Raw genomic sequence first — 14,785 nt, forward strand, 5'->3', positions numbered from 1 at the left:
TTACAGCATGCATTTCTTTCTTAGCTGTCAAAATTTATGGGCTCTCAGTGGAGTTTAATAATATTTGTGTGTACATCTCATGGGTCAAAGATAAATTTTCCCATTCATTCCCTCCATAATGAAAGGTTCAAAATGGCACCTTTATCATGTGACTCCTGAAGCTGCACCTTCCATGTCCTTCAGAGGCCCCAGTGTCCCAGCAGCTCATAAGAAGTCTTATCTCTTACCTCCCTCGGAGGGTATTGCGTCACCAAACCAGAGGTGATCTTCAGGTTGGAGCAAGGAGAAGAGCCTTGGCCACTAGAGGGAGAATTCCCAGATCATTGTGATCCAGGCGAGTTAATCATTACAGGGGGAAGCCAGAAGCCAGAGGAAACTGGGTCCCAGGTGTGTTGGTTCTGAGGTTGGGACCTGTGTCCTATGTCTTAGGATTTCTATTTACTGTCCTCAGCCCTTTAGAAGTAACTAAACAGCAAGCCAGCATACCTCAGATAACCTTCCATTTATCACTCTGAAATACAAATGCTTTCCTTTTTTGCTGTTAGGGAAATAGGCCATTCCTGTCCCCAGTATTGAAACCCTGCCTGTCTCAACTTAGACCTTCGTTCTTGGCTCCTCTTTTTCTAGTATTCCTTTCCCTTCCATTTTCATGGCCTCTACCCGCACCAGCAGACATTAATTAATTCTTCAAATGTTCCTACTATGCCACCCATCATCTTGGTGTTAGCGATATGCTGGTGAACATAAGTGTCCCTCAGCTCTTAGAGCTTACCTGTTAGCAGGGGAGATAGATGTAAAAAAATAAACCTACTTACCAAGTGGTGACAAGAACCATGAAGAAAATTAAAGCAAGCTAAAAGGAGATAGGGTGTGGGGTGTGCTCTTTTAAAGATTTTCTTTTTGATGAGGTCAGCATTAGAGCAGATAAAGGAGTCAGGTGCATTCTGGGGGTTCCAGACAGAAGGGAAAGCTGGGCCAAGTTCTTATGGCAGGATTTTATTAGAGGTACTCTGGGAATAGGGAGGCCAGTATGGCTTTAGGGAAGCATATGAGAGGGATGCTGGTGGGAGTGACATCAGAGAGCTAGCCAGAGGGCAAGTGATGTCTTTCAGGATGGCAAGGGCTTTGACTTTATTTTGAATGAGATGGTTAGCTATTAATGGGTTTCCACAAATGATTATGTTTTTTTTTATTAGGTATCATTGGTAAACAATCTTATGAAGGTTTCACATGAGCGACATTGTGGCTACTACATTCACCCATATTATCAAGTCCCCCACCCCACACTCCATTGCAGTCACTGTCCATCAGCATAGTAAGATGCTATAGAGTCACTACTTGTCTTCTCCATGCCATATTGTCTTCCCTGTGACCTACCTATATCATGTGTGTTAATCATAATGCCCCTTATTCCCCTTCTCCGTTCCTCCCCACCCATTCTCTTCACCCCCTTCCCTTTGGTAACCACTAGTCTCTTCTTGGAGTCTGTGAGTCTGCTGCTGTTTCGTTCCTTCAGTTTTGCTTTATTGTTATACTCAACAAATGAGTGAAATCATTTGGTACTTGTCTTTCTCTGCCTGGCTTATTTCACTGAGCATAATACCCTCTAGCTCCATCCATGTTGTTGCAAATGGTAGAATTTATTTTCTTCTTATGGATGAATAATATTCTTTTGTGTATATATACCACATCTTCTTTATCCATTCATCTACTGACAGACACTTAGGTTGCTTCCATAAATTGGCTATTGTAAATAGTTGAGCGACAAACATAGGTTTGCATATGTCATTTTGAATCTGGGATCTTGTTTTTGGGTAAATTCCTAGGAGTGGAATTACTGGGTCAAATGGTATTTCTATTTTTAGTGTTTTGAGGAACCTCCATATTGTTTTCCACAATTGTTGAACTAATTTACTTTCCCATCAATGGTGTAGGAGGTTTCCCCTTTCTCCACATCCTTACCAGCATTTGTTGTTTCTTGTCTTTTGGATGTTGGCCGCCCTAACTCACAACTGATTATGTTTTAAAAGAATTTCTTTGACTACCATCCAGAGAAAATTTGAGACAGAGGCAGGGGTGGTGGACAGAAATAGAAGCAGAAAGACAATGTGAAATGCTGGCTCTACCAAAGCACCACCCAAATCACCCATTGGTAAGGGAAATTTGTTTATTGCACACCCTGACAGTCTTAGTAGCATGATGATGGAGGGGAGTAAACAAAAAAAAAATTTTAATGAAGTTTGAGAATATGAATTAAAGTATATTTTTTAATGCAGGGGCTTGATAACCACTGGGTAAGGACACTAATGTAATAGTTTAGGGTTTGTGGACACAGCAAGGATTGAAGAGTCCTGGAGAATAAAAGTTCATTATTTGTTGGAAAGTTGAGCAGTTTGTTTATAAGGTTTTAGGGAAGCTTCTACAAATGTGAGAAATAGGTGAACTTGAAACCATGATATAAATGGAAGAACTGTTGAAAGCAGTAAAAAATCAAATGAACATTAAAGTCATTTGCAACTTTTAGTTTCCTGGGCAAGACTTTCCTGATGTAGTAAAGTCCTATTGATGAAAACATGGACTGGTAGTCAAGTTCATGTGGAGACAAAGCTGTGGGGGTGTTGATGGTTTCTGCTTTCCCCAGGGGAGGTGCTTGCAGGGCTCAGATGAGAAACAGTTTGTGTGGGTAATGTAGCAGTGGAGGGGATGAACATGGCTGTGTGTTCAGAGTAGGACTTGCTGTTGAATAGAATGTGGTGTGTGGGATAAAGGCAAACTCAGTATTTGAGCCACATGAGGAGGTGGGTGGTGGTCACTGAGATGGGAAAGTTGGTAGGAGCAGCTTGGGAGAAAATTTTTAATTGATTATTTTCGGAATTGTCAGTGATTTGAGATGATTATTAACTTTTCAAGTTTAGATATTGATGAAGCATTTGGACATACAAATCTGGAGTTGGAGAAGACAGGAGTGCAGATTAAATTGGGAAGTTGCAAGTTAAGAGATATTCTGCAGTGATGACCAAGCCTTGGGGAGTGATGTGGAAAGGTAAGAAAAGAGGCTGGAATCCAGGGCTCTACAACACTTAGATGTCAGTGTGTAAGATAGAAGGAAGCCGAAAGCATATTCTGGAGACCAGCACGGGTGCTTTTCAAGGAGATAATGAATTTCTGGTTTGAAGATGGAAATGTTAAGTGAGCTTTTTCCCTTTTCTTCCTGTAAGCCATCTAAAACCAACCAGGGGAATGAGAAATGAGTTGCAGACTCCTATTTCTACAAATATGAGAAATAGGTGAACTTGAAACCATGATATAAGTGGAAGAACTGTTGAAAGCAGTAAAAAATCAAGCTGTGTACTCGCACCTGGAACCAGAACGAGACTTGCAGAAGGAAATGTGAGGTGTATGACCCTTAATATAGCATCAGGAAGAGATTGAACACAATTGTGGCAAGAACTTCTCTATTACCTGATTTGGTTCTGAGAAGCAGAGGAGTGGAGTTCAAGTGGAGTTAAGCCTTAGCTGCATAAAGTATTGGTTTTTGTAGCAGTCTGGGGAGAAAAAGGACTTTGAATATGAAAATGCCCAGAGATTTTCCAGGAGAAATAAAAGCTATTCAAATTCAATAAAAGTCCTTGGTCCACAGCGGCCAGTGTAGGATGCATGGAAGTTTTCATATGAAAAAAAAGGCATGAATGAAGAACACTCACCTGAAAAATATTGTCATAGAAGATAAATATTGTGACCAAGTATTTTACTATGAACATCTTACAACTTAATGAAGCAATTGCTTTTATGATGTAAAAGTACATAGGCACTATAAGAACTTAGGTGGGAGGTAAAGGAGATGGAGAACCACAGGAGATTATCTGTAAGCTTCCAGTGCTTGGGAGTGCATCTGAAGAAAAAAAAATCTTAACAATAAAACGTGAAATTGGAAGGAGCACAATGATGCTGAAACTACAGGAACAAACCTGTAAGAGAGAAAGTGAGCAAGATGGGCTGGAAACAAAAAGTTGAAGAGATTACATGTGGGAGACTGAAAAAGACCCAACATACATACAATTCAGTCCCCAAAGTAGAAAGCCAAAAGTAATTGAATAGAACAAATGCATAAAGAAAAACTTCCTAATGTAAAAGAAGACTGGAAATCTACATAAAAAGAACAGTGTAACTTATGAAAAATGACTCAGAACGGTCACCACCAAGATTTACCCTAGGGAAGTTTCTGTATTTTTAAAGAAAGTTTCCTTTTGGGTTGCCAAAATGAAAAATTATGTCATGTTTTAAAACTTCATTGACGAATCATTGACAAATGTAATTGTATATATTTAAAGTGTATAGCATGATGACTTGATGTGGATACATATTGTAGAATGACTACTAAGATCAAGATAACACATCCATTACCTTATGTAATAATTAACATGGGTAATTTTATGTGTGTGTGGTGAGAATGATCAAGATCTACTCTCAACAACTTTCAAGCATACACCACCATATTATTAACTATAGTCACCACTAGTAACAACTGTATATTAAATCCTCAGAACTTGAATTAAGTCATTTTCAAGAGAAAGAAAAAAATCAAACTGATTTCAGACATCCATAATAGTATTCAGTGCTAAAAGCAGTGTAGAACTATAAAATCCTTAAAGATTAAAAGTACATCCCTATAATTTTATATGTAGACAAAATGTCATTCAGTTAAAGTGACAGTGATAAAATAAGTTTGTATATGCAAGAATGCAGGGAAATAATGTTCTCATGAATTCTTCTTAAGGAATCTATTAGAAAATGAACTCCAATCAAGAAATGATAAACTAATATAGAAGACTGTTTTGAGTAGTGATTTAACAGAGAACTAAACTTAAGACTTAAGTGGGGATTGGATATCAGAATGGAATTAAAATGTAAAGGACATCAGATTTTAGTTACTAGATAAAAAATTTTTAAATTTGGAGGAGTAAAATCCCAAAATAACCAATGCACTTTTTGAAGCCTAAAAAGAATGAGGTTGGGGAGCTTGCCCTTTCAAATATCAATGCTACTTATATGACTTGTTATAAAGAGTGTGATACTGGTGTAAAAATAAATGGAACAAAAATAAGATCCCATAACCAGCTCCACCTATACAGAAATCAGGTATATGAGAGAACCAGGAAAGGGGAAATTATCCAATAAGTGATACTGAGAAAATTATTTATCTATATGGGAGAAAACATTTTTGTCTATTACCATTATACAAAAGTCAGTTTAAAATAAATCAACTTAAAAAAGTATATAAATACTGTAGAAGATAAAAAATAGGGGCATATATGTATGATCTTGATAAAATGTATCATCATACATGTGTGATCCTCAGGAAAGGATTTCCCAAACAACACATAAATACTATAAATTGACTTATTAAGAACATTCATCACAGAACATAAGAAATCAAGAGATGACATAAAGTAAAATAACTTATTTATAATGTAACCAGAAAAGGCTTATTATCAAAAATACATTTATGGCTTCTATCAAACAGAAATTGAAATAGGGCATTCTACATTATTCATTTTATTGCTGCTTTTCCCACTAGAATATAAACTTCACAAGAACAGTATTTGGGGAACTTTTTCATTTCTGCATTTCCACTGTGTAGGATAGTGCCAAGCACATTTTATCAGTCAGTAAAATTTTTTTGAATAATGAGTTTCTACAAATTCATAAGAAAAAGTCTTAAAATGAGGTACCCAACAGAGAAATGGACAAAGGACATACATGAAAAAAAGGCAAATGGGAAATAAACACAAATGATAAATGAGAACATTTACAACTTCATTAGTAATCAGATAAATAAAAAGTGTGATAGTGAAATGGCATTTTTTACCAATTTTGGCAATAATTAAGGCATCTTACAATAACAATTTTTTAATCATATTATCACACTTCTGGGAAGAGTTTGTCAAGACTAGGTCTTCGAGGGACATTCTCTATAACACTTTCCCCTGTGCCTCATCTGTTCCCAAGACTTAAACTTCTTTCTTTACCCGATGATTGAAAAATCCCTATCCCCCTCATCTTTACTTCTCCGCTCTGTACTCTCCATTTTACCTAGGTGCTCCAGTACTCTCATTGTCAATGTGGCAAAAACCCTAAAATAATTTCTTCCAAATTGTAGTTCTTCTCACATTCCTATTCCTGAAAATCATGTGTAATACTGATCTTTCCTAGTTGCTCTTATTTTCCTTTGAACACTCTTCTGTAGTCTTTACTTTTACCTTCCAGTGACTTCACTCAAACCAGAACCTTATTTCTCCTCATGCCTTACTTCCCTCCTACTTCTAAGTACCTCATTTCAAGACTAAACTATCCATTTTGCCTTGTTGCTGGCCATATATATCAACTTAGGGTTGCCCTCTATTCCTTAAGAGGGCACCTCTCTCTTCTCAGAATGAATATATCATTCCATATTCATCTCTTTTTTGTTATTGCTATTGCTCAGAAACTCATAAGGTCCATTTGATACAGCCTCCTAAATATTACTCCTACATCTTGCCCACATCTGCAGTTTTTCTTGAGGTTGCTTGTCTAGATCCTTAAGAAAGGACTTAGCACTGCCTGCCATGTAGTTTGTTGTGCTTATCTTTACATGTAATTTGTGTCTGAGCTAAATCTTTCATCTCTGTTTTTAAGTGCTGCTTAATTACTGTAGTGAACATTCATCTCTCCCTTAGAATTCCCATTTCAGTTATGGGCTAAGTCGTAAGAAACTCAGACTTGATCAAATACTGTGATAACTGAAAACATCTGTTTATTGCCTGAAGCTTTTGTCCCCATATGGAAGGTCTCTTTTTTTTTTTTACTTTATATATTATACATCCTTTTTTTCATGTATGTAATATATATATTCATTTGTTAATCCCGATAGGTGTTCAGAAAGCATTTCCTAAGTACATACGACTACATAACATTCCTGTAGATTCTGATTCATAGGGTCTGCAGATTGACATGGGACCATGACAATCTATATTCTGTGTTTTGAATAAAAATTTCCAGGTAATTCCAATGCATACTGCTTGTTGAGGGCTACCAACTCTATACTCTGGATTCAAAGGCAACTGGAGATGCATTAAAACCTGCTAAGAACATAGGTTGAAGTTATGTAATTAACATGGGTGAACAAAATCATGTGACATATTATGAAATTCAATGTCATCAAATGCCATTTAGATAAAGTTAACGTTTTCCAGAATGTTCATGAAAAATGACTATAATGTTCAAGAAAATGGGGCTTGAGGCCTGATTTGAAAAATGTGTGTGTGTGTGTGTGTGTGTGTGTGTGTGTGTGTGTGTGTGTGTGTAAGAGAGAGAGAGAAGAAAGATGGGGGAAGGAGGAAAAAAAGAAGAGTAGGAGAAAAACGCCTTTGTGCAGAACATCTGAGTTTTTAGTAGAACCAAAGCTGAAAACAGACTAGCTGATTTAAGAATCTGTATCAGATTTGTGACTTGAAGTTGGAGATCAACAGTTTTTAAAAATATAGTACATTTTTAAGTATATCTTGAACAACTGTGTAAATCTTATTTTATCTATTAGTATATAGATAGTGGGCTGTATTTATACAGATATAGATCATATGTTTTATCCCACACCTAAGACTTCCTATGCTATTTCTCTTGAACATCCATGCATGCTAGTAGCATCTATTCTACTTCTATTCACAGCTTTTGCTGGGTTACCCAGTTATCTGTGAATTTCTTTGCTGTGCTTTTCCCCCAGTTCACTTTTTCTTGTGCTTAGTTTCCCCTTTTTAGTTCTGAAGGTCATATTTTAAAAATAGCAAATATATGGTGTGTTTACTATAGTTGTACTTTACTTTTTCCACTGTAGCAGGTACTTTATATTTTTGTTTTTTTTCTGATCCAAGGAGGAACACATGCTTGGGATTTCATCCTAGGAGTTTGGGAATGAAAATTGAGAATCAGTGATATAATAAATTCTACTTAGCTAGGAAAAGTGTTAACATTTTTAAAGTACACCTAATTTTTCTTATTACCTTATAGACAGGAGCCAGGAAAACCAAGATAAGCATTTGTGGCAAGTTTCATTCATCAATAAAAAAACACTAACTAAGAAGAGGGAGAATGTTTTCAGAAAAACACCCTGTCAATATGACTCACATGGGATGAGTTTGGAAAATGTTTCAGAATCAGTTATTAGTGATAAAAACCATTCAAGTAAGAACTCTGATGAAGTCAGTTCATGTGGCAAGTTGCTTCTGGATAATAATCAAGAAAAAACTCATACTGGAAAGAAATCTAATGAACATTAACCGAGATGGAAATCCCCTAAGTCATAAAGAGGACCTTATTGAGCAACAGGAAATTCACACTTTGGGACCACCTTTTGAAAACAGTGAATGTGAAGAAGACTTCCTTAATAAGGCAGCTATTATTATACATAAAAGATTTGAAACAGAAGAGAAATCCTGTGATTATAAGGAACATGGGGAAAATAGTGACAAGTCAACCCTTGAAGGCCATCAAGAAACACACACGGAAGAATCACTCCAAAGTTAGTATGAGAAGTCAGCCCTATTTAAGCATCAGAGAGTTAATGTGGAAGAGAAAACCCATGAATCTTATGAAAATGAGAATAATTTCAGCAAGATGTCCCAACCTCATAGAACTCATACAGAAGAGAAAACCTTTGAGTGTAGTCACTGCAAGAAATATTTTCACCAGGGGTCCTGCCTGCCTCACTAAACATCAGGAGACACATATAAGAGAGAAATTGTGTGAAGGTAATGAATGTGGAAAAACCTTCCAGAAATCACAACTCACTGACCCTCAGATCTCTCACAAAGGAGAGAAACCGAGTGGATGTGATGATGTTCCTATGAAGTCAGCCCTTACTGATCAGCAGAGAACTCAGAGAAGAAGTTTTATGTATGTAACGAATGCAAGAAATCTTTTCGTCATAGCTCAGTCCTAAAAATCCATCAGAGACTTCACATAGGAGAGAAGCCCTATCAGTGTAATGAGTGTGGAATATCTTTCTATGCAAAATCAAACTTCAGTCATCATCAGAAAACACATACAGGGGAAAAAACATTTAAATGTAATGAATGTGTGAAAACTTTCTTACAGAAGTCACAATTTGCTGACCATCAGAGAACACACACAGGGAGAAACCCTATGAATGTAATGAATGTGTAAAATCCTTCCATTGTAAGTCAGCCCTATGTGTACATCAGGGAAAGCATACAGAAGAGAAACCTTACAAATGTACTGAGTGTGGAGAATCCTTCTGTTATAAGTCAGCCCTAATTATAAACCAGGTATCTCATACAAGGAAGAAGCCCTATGACTGCAACGAATGTGGAAAAACCTGTGTGGAGTCAAATCTCACTAAACATCAGAAAATCCACACTGGTTTGAAGCCCTGTGAATGTAATAAGTGTGACAAATCCTTTTTTATGAATTCCATCCTCATTGTACATCAAAGAACCCACACAGGGGAGAAACCCTATGGATGCAAAGAATGTGAGAAGTCCTTCTACAAAAAGTCAGCCCTCACTAAACATCAAAAGACACACACAGGGGAGAAGCCACATGAATGTAATAAGTGTGGGAAAGCCTTCCACATGAAATCAACCTTAATCACACACCAGAGAAGTCATACTGGAGAGAAATCCTTTAGATGTAATGAATGTGAAAAATCATTCTATGTGAAGTCACTTCTTAATATTCATCAGAGAAATAACACTGAAAAGAAACCCCATGTATGTAATGAATGTGGGAAAGCCTTTTCTATGAGGTCAAACCTCACTGACCACCAGAGGACACATTCAAAAGAGAAACCCTATGAATGTAATGAATTCCAGAACACCTTTTGGCATAAGTAAACCTTAACTGTACACCAGAAAACTCATACAAGAGAGAAACCCTATGAATGCAATGAATGTGGGAAGTCCTACATGAAGTCAGCCCTCAGTCAACACCAGAGAATACACACAGGGGAGAAGCCTTATGAATGTAAAGAATGTGGAAAAACTTTTTTCCAGAAGTCACTAAACATCAGCAACCACACACAAGGGAGAAGCCTTATGAATGTAAGGAATGTGAGAAAACCTTCCAGAAGTCAAATCTCATTGAACACCAAAGAACACACACTGGGGAGAAGCCCCGTGAATGTAATAAGTGGGAAATCTTTCTGTTACAAGTCAGTCCCAACTATACATCAGAGAACTCAGAAGAGAAGTCCTATAAATGTAGTGAATGTGAGAAATCTTTTTGTACGAAATCACACCTCACTGTGCATCAAAGAACTCACACCGGGAAGAACACCTTTGAATGTAATGAATGTGGGAAAACTTTTTATGTGAAGTCAAACCTCATTATCCACCAGAGAACTCACACAAGAGAGAAGCCCTATGAATGCAAGAGATGCAGAAATTCCTTCTGTGTGAAGTCAGCCCTCACCGTACATCGGCGAACACATACAGGGAGAAGCCTTATGAATGTAACGAATGTGAGAAGTCCTTCTGAAAGAAGTCAACTCTCACTAAACATCAGGTAATTCACACAAGAAAGATACCCTGAGTCACTCAAATGTGAAAAATTTTACTGTGTGAAGTCATATTTTGTCACAGCATTGAGAACTCACAGGGGAAAGTTTATGAATGCAATAATATAATTTGTGTAAATTCAGCCCTTAGTTGGCATCAGAAAACTGATGGGGATAGGGTTAGTGGGCTTTCTGTGAATGAAATGAATATTGGAAAACTTTCTGTGTCATCCCTTACTAAATAGCAGAGAACTCATGGAGAGAGAACCTGAGAATATCCTATATATTAATGTTGTCCACCTAAGAACCAAACATGAGCTTCATAGAAATCATAGGGGGAAAACAGAAAGAATGCAACAAAAGTATAGAAACATTTACAAAGTCACAACTTATGAAATACAACTTACCAAATCAGGTAATTGATAGAGTGAAACTGTGTAAATGTTTTATATGCATGAATGCTTTTGAGAAAAAAATCAAACTATTATGTAAGAAAGGAATTACTGCTAAGGGGAAATCTGTCAGTTTAAGAAATGTGGGTACATTGTTTTCTCTAGAAATAATGTAATACTCAAATCATGATTCCAATGTAGGATCAAATTCTAAAAATGTGACATAAGACACATCTAATGCCAATGTTGCTCATTAGTGGAATATGAAGCCTTTTGAAAACTGCAAGTTGTAGTATCAAGCTGACAGCTGAAGTGTACTTGGGATAAGTATGCAACATGTGCATGTTGTGAATGTTTGACATAGTGGATGTCAAATCAATTATCAGTAGGTAATATCTCCCCATAGCTGAATAATGATTGTGGGAGACACCTCTAAATGCCAATGTTTCTTTGTATTTTTATACTACAACATGCATTATAAATGACACGTTTGACAAATTTGAAGTACTGCACCACAATGTTATTGAGAAAAACTAAGTACAGAAAACTATATATAGCATACTACCTTTTCTTTAAGTAAAAGGAAATAACACACACACACACACACAAATTGCTTATTTTGCAAAGAGAAACACTAGAAGGATAAACTACAAACTAACAAAATATCTATGGAGGCAGGAGTGAACAGGGTGGTAGAAATGGGGATGGAAGCCAGGTTTCTTTGATTATACCTTTCTATGAAATTTTGACTTGAACACATGTAAATGTTTACATATCCAAAAATAAAAGCAGATTCTAAATTGAAAACAAATCAACAACTTTATATAAAATTGGTAACTTACCCACAGAGAAAATAATTCAAGAAACTTTGAACATGGTATTATGACCATACATCCTTAATTGGATATGTTTAAGGAGAAAAGGGCCTGCAAAAATTTATAAATATCACACATTAATTTTAATGTTGTTTTGAATCTATTTTATGTACATTATAAAATAAAGAAATTTTAGAGTTTCTAGGAACCAAAACCTCCAGTTTGAGAAGAGACAACCGTAAAATCAAAGAATTTATGTAAAACTCTATAATGACAAATATGACTTGAAAATATAATTAAAATTATATATATATTTCCTATCTCTGTCCACTGAGAGGGCCTATAAGCAATGAGCAGATTCAGTACCAACACTGCCTTACTGCGAGGAACTGGACTCCATGGGGAAATAGTCAATGCTAGATTCGGGCCCTGAAGTGTCTGTGGTGAGCCTGGACCTTGTGTCAAAACCCAGGGAGGCACTCCAAGATTAATGGGGATATGCTGAAGGGCATGGAGGCTAGCTTGAAGGGTTCCCTCTGGTCAAATTTGAGGTAATTTGATAGTTAAACAGAATGATCGTAACTGATGGTAACATTGGAATAAACAAAACTCTTGAGTCCACAGTAACACACAAAAAAGAGAAAGGCTAAACTCCCGTCCACCATTAGAGGCAAACCTTACACAGACTCTTTACTCTGTAATCAGAAGGAAAGAATGGGCTTTCCCCCTGTCCTTTGAGTAGGAGCAGTTGTCCATCTCCAATTGTGGGAAGACTGTAGAAGAAAAAATCAGCTAATGTAGAAGGAATGACAGAATTTGAAAAATTGCCCCTTTGCATCTAGGCAAAGATGGTCAGTGGATGCTAAGATCATTAGATGCAAAAGAAACAGGGTATTTGTGTACTGCCAGAGTATCACCCACATATCTTTCTCATTGGAACTGGAAAAGTGTGTCTTTACAATGGAATGATTGCCCCACTTTAACCAGGTGATCAAATGCATTATGAATAGCAATGACACGTGCCTCTTGTTGAGAAGCATGTGAAGTATTTAATGTTGCTCTGTGGATTATTCTTGCCAGAATAATATGTCTGATCAAGTATTTAGTCTTTTAGTTTACAAGAAATACAGGAGATAGTGAAACAGCTTCAGTGCAGAAGACAGACAAATCTGGGACATAGGGCATTCTACAGGACAACTGGCCTCACTTCAAAAAGTCAATGTCCTTATAAAAAGAAAGGTGTGGGAACTTTTTGATACAGAGACTGAGACAAATGCAGCACACAAACCTTGATTGGATTTAAAATAATCTGTCTCTAAAAGACATCTGCATAGATTATTTGGAGTCAATTGGAGGAATTTAAATGTGGAATGGGTATTAGATGATGTTAGGGAATTAGAGGTAATTTTTTCCTAAGTGTGATAATGGTGGTTATGAAGTGTTTCTAGGACACTCATGCTGAATTTAGAATGAATTGGCATGATATCTGAACTTTCAAATGATTCAGAAACAAAATAATTTATAAGTAGATGAAGCAAAAGAATTTTAGCAAGCACTGAACTTAGTGGTAAGCATATAGGTGTTCACTATATTTTTCTTAAGTGAGCTCTGAAAGTTTTTGTAAAAGTTCTGGGAAAGCACAACACTTATCTATTCTCTTACTGGTTTTTGGCATCCATAAGTAATGATGCTATCATTACTGGTTTGCTCTTCAATAAAGAAGCCAAACAATGCCTTTCTTTAAAAAGTGTTTGCCTGTCTTGGTTTAGCTGGTTTAATGAAAACACATTCATAAAGTCGGCAAAGGCAGGTGTCTTGCCAATGGGTTTCAGCCCTGGGCAAGTTCGCTGTGGATTCAGTGTGACCAAAGAAATCGACAGCAAAATGTTCTTGGGGTGAAAGGGTTATACCCAACTTTATTTCCAGGTGGCAGGTCAGTCAATAAAATCCCGTTCACTCAGAGTGAGTCTGCATGCAGCAAGCTGGTCTCTGCCTCTGGGCTCCTCTGTCCACACAGCCGTCCTCTGGGCCTCTGTCCTTGGCACTGCCACCACCCCAGCCTCTGCTCTGCTCTCCTGCAGCCTTGCAGCCCTGCACCACGTCATGCCCAGAGCACTGGGTGGAGCTCTTTATATATATAGTCAACAGCCATGTATTGCCCACAGGTGTGCAGTGAGCTAGTCAACCAGGGTCAGGTGAGAATCCTGGGCACAGGAACTCTCGTTTTATCCACACTCCACCCCTCCAGGATTCTCTCCTCTCAATCCATGTGCCCTTAGTTCTCTGCAATGGTTCCTGTGCAAGGAAGCTCGAACATTGTTCTCCAGCCTCTCCAGCAAAAAGTCTTGCAGACACACAGGCTGGACTTGTGGCTCTGTCTCTGACCTCTCTTTGGTCTTAATGGCTGGAACTGCTGCTCGGTTTCAGCTGTTGCCATAGCTCTAATAAGATCCTGTTGAACTTTCCATCTAATTTCCTTCCATCTGCTCCTGCCTGTATTAAATCAACCCACATCTGGGTCCTCATAACCTTCATAGGGCCCTGTAAATTGTTCTTGTGAGTAATAGGTCTTATTTCTTTCCGGATTCTTGCTTCTGCCTCTCCTAAGTCTGCTATTGTACGTGTCACCTTACTTATGGGATGCCCTAAGTGAGGGGAAAGAATGGCTACTAGAGACCCAAAGAGGGATGTAGGAGCCATTTGAAGTATAATATTTCTCATCCCAGTAGTGAAAATCTCTTCATCTGGGTTATAATTCTCTGGACTATAGATGGCACTTCTTATGCCTCGTTCTCATAGCACCTGTAGGAGTTCAGCATATGTCTGCCTTCTAACAGGAGAGGATGGCAGATCATCCGGATTGGGCCACACAGCAAGAAGTGCAGCCATAAGCCAATCAAGGAGGGACTGACTCCTTGCCATCTGATGTGCATTTTGTAATTACTGCCTCAAGGCAGGCTGCACTGTCAGGGAAGACAGCTTTCCCATCTCTGATCCTGACAGAACAATTCCATCCACCCCTAAGTCCC

General features: G+C 37.7%; 1 protein-coding gene across 7 annotated transcripts in view; it reads left to right on the forward strand.

The window, feature by feature from the left end:
- The window catches only part of LOC118933652 (zinc finger protein 33B-like), a 60,858-nt gene that overhangs the window by 16,106 nt on the left and 29,967 nt on the right, over positions 1 to 14,785 (forward strand). For 2 of the 7 annotated variants that reach the window (XM_057487404.1, XM_057487405.1), the window contains exon 4: positions 8,044 to 10,021. The exons of 2 other annotated variants lie outside the window; for them this stretch is intronic. In XM_057487404.1, coding sequence (XP_057343387.1) covers positions 8,044 to 8,312 — 269 coding nt within the window. In that variant the 3' untranslated portion in view covers positions 8,313 to 10,021. Of the gene's footprint in view, positions 1 to 125; positions 3,044 to 8,043; positions 10,022 to 14,785 lie in introns of those variants that run through there. 3 more of the 7 variants (XR_008992240.1, XM_057487406.1, XR_008992241.1) reach the window with 3 other exon arrangements.

The sequence above is a fragment of the Manis pentadactyla genome, chromosome 10, assembly GCF_030020395.1.
Source record: "Manis pentadactyla isolate mManPen7 chromosome 10, mManPen7.hap1, whole genome shotgun sequence".
Taxonomy (NCBI): domain Eukaryota; kingdom Metazoa; phylum Chordata; class Mammalia; order Pholidota; family Manidae; genus Manis; species Manis pentadactyla.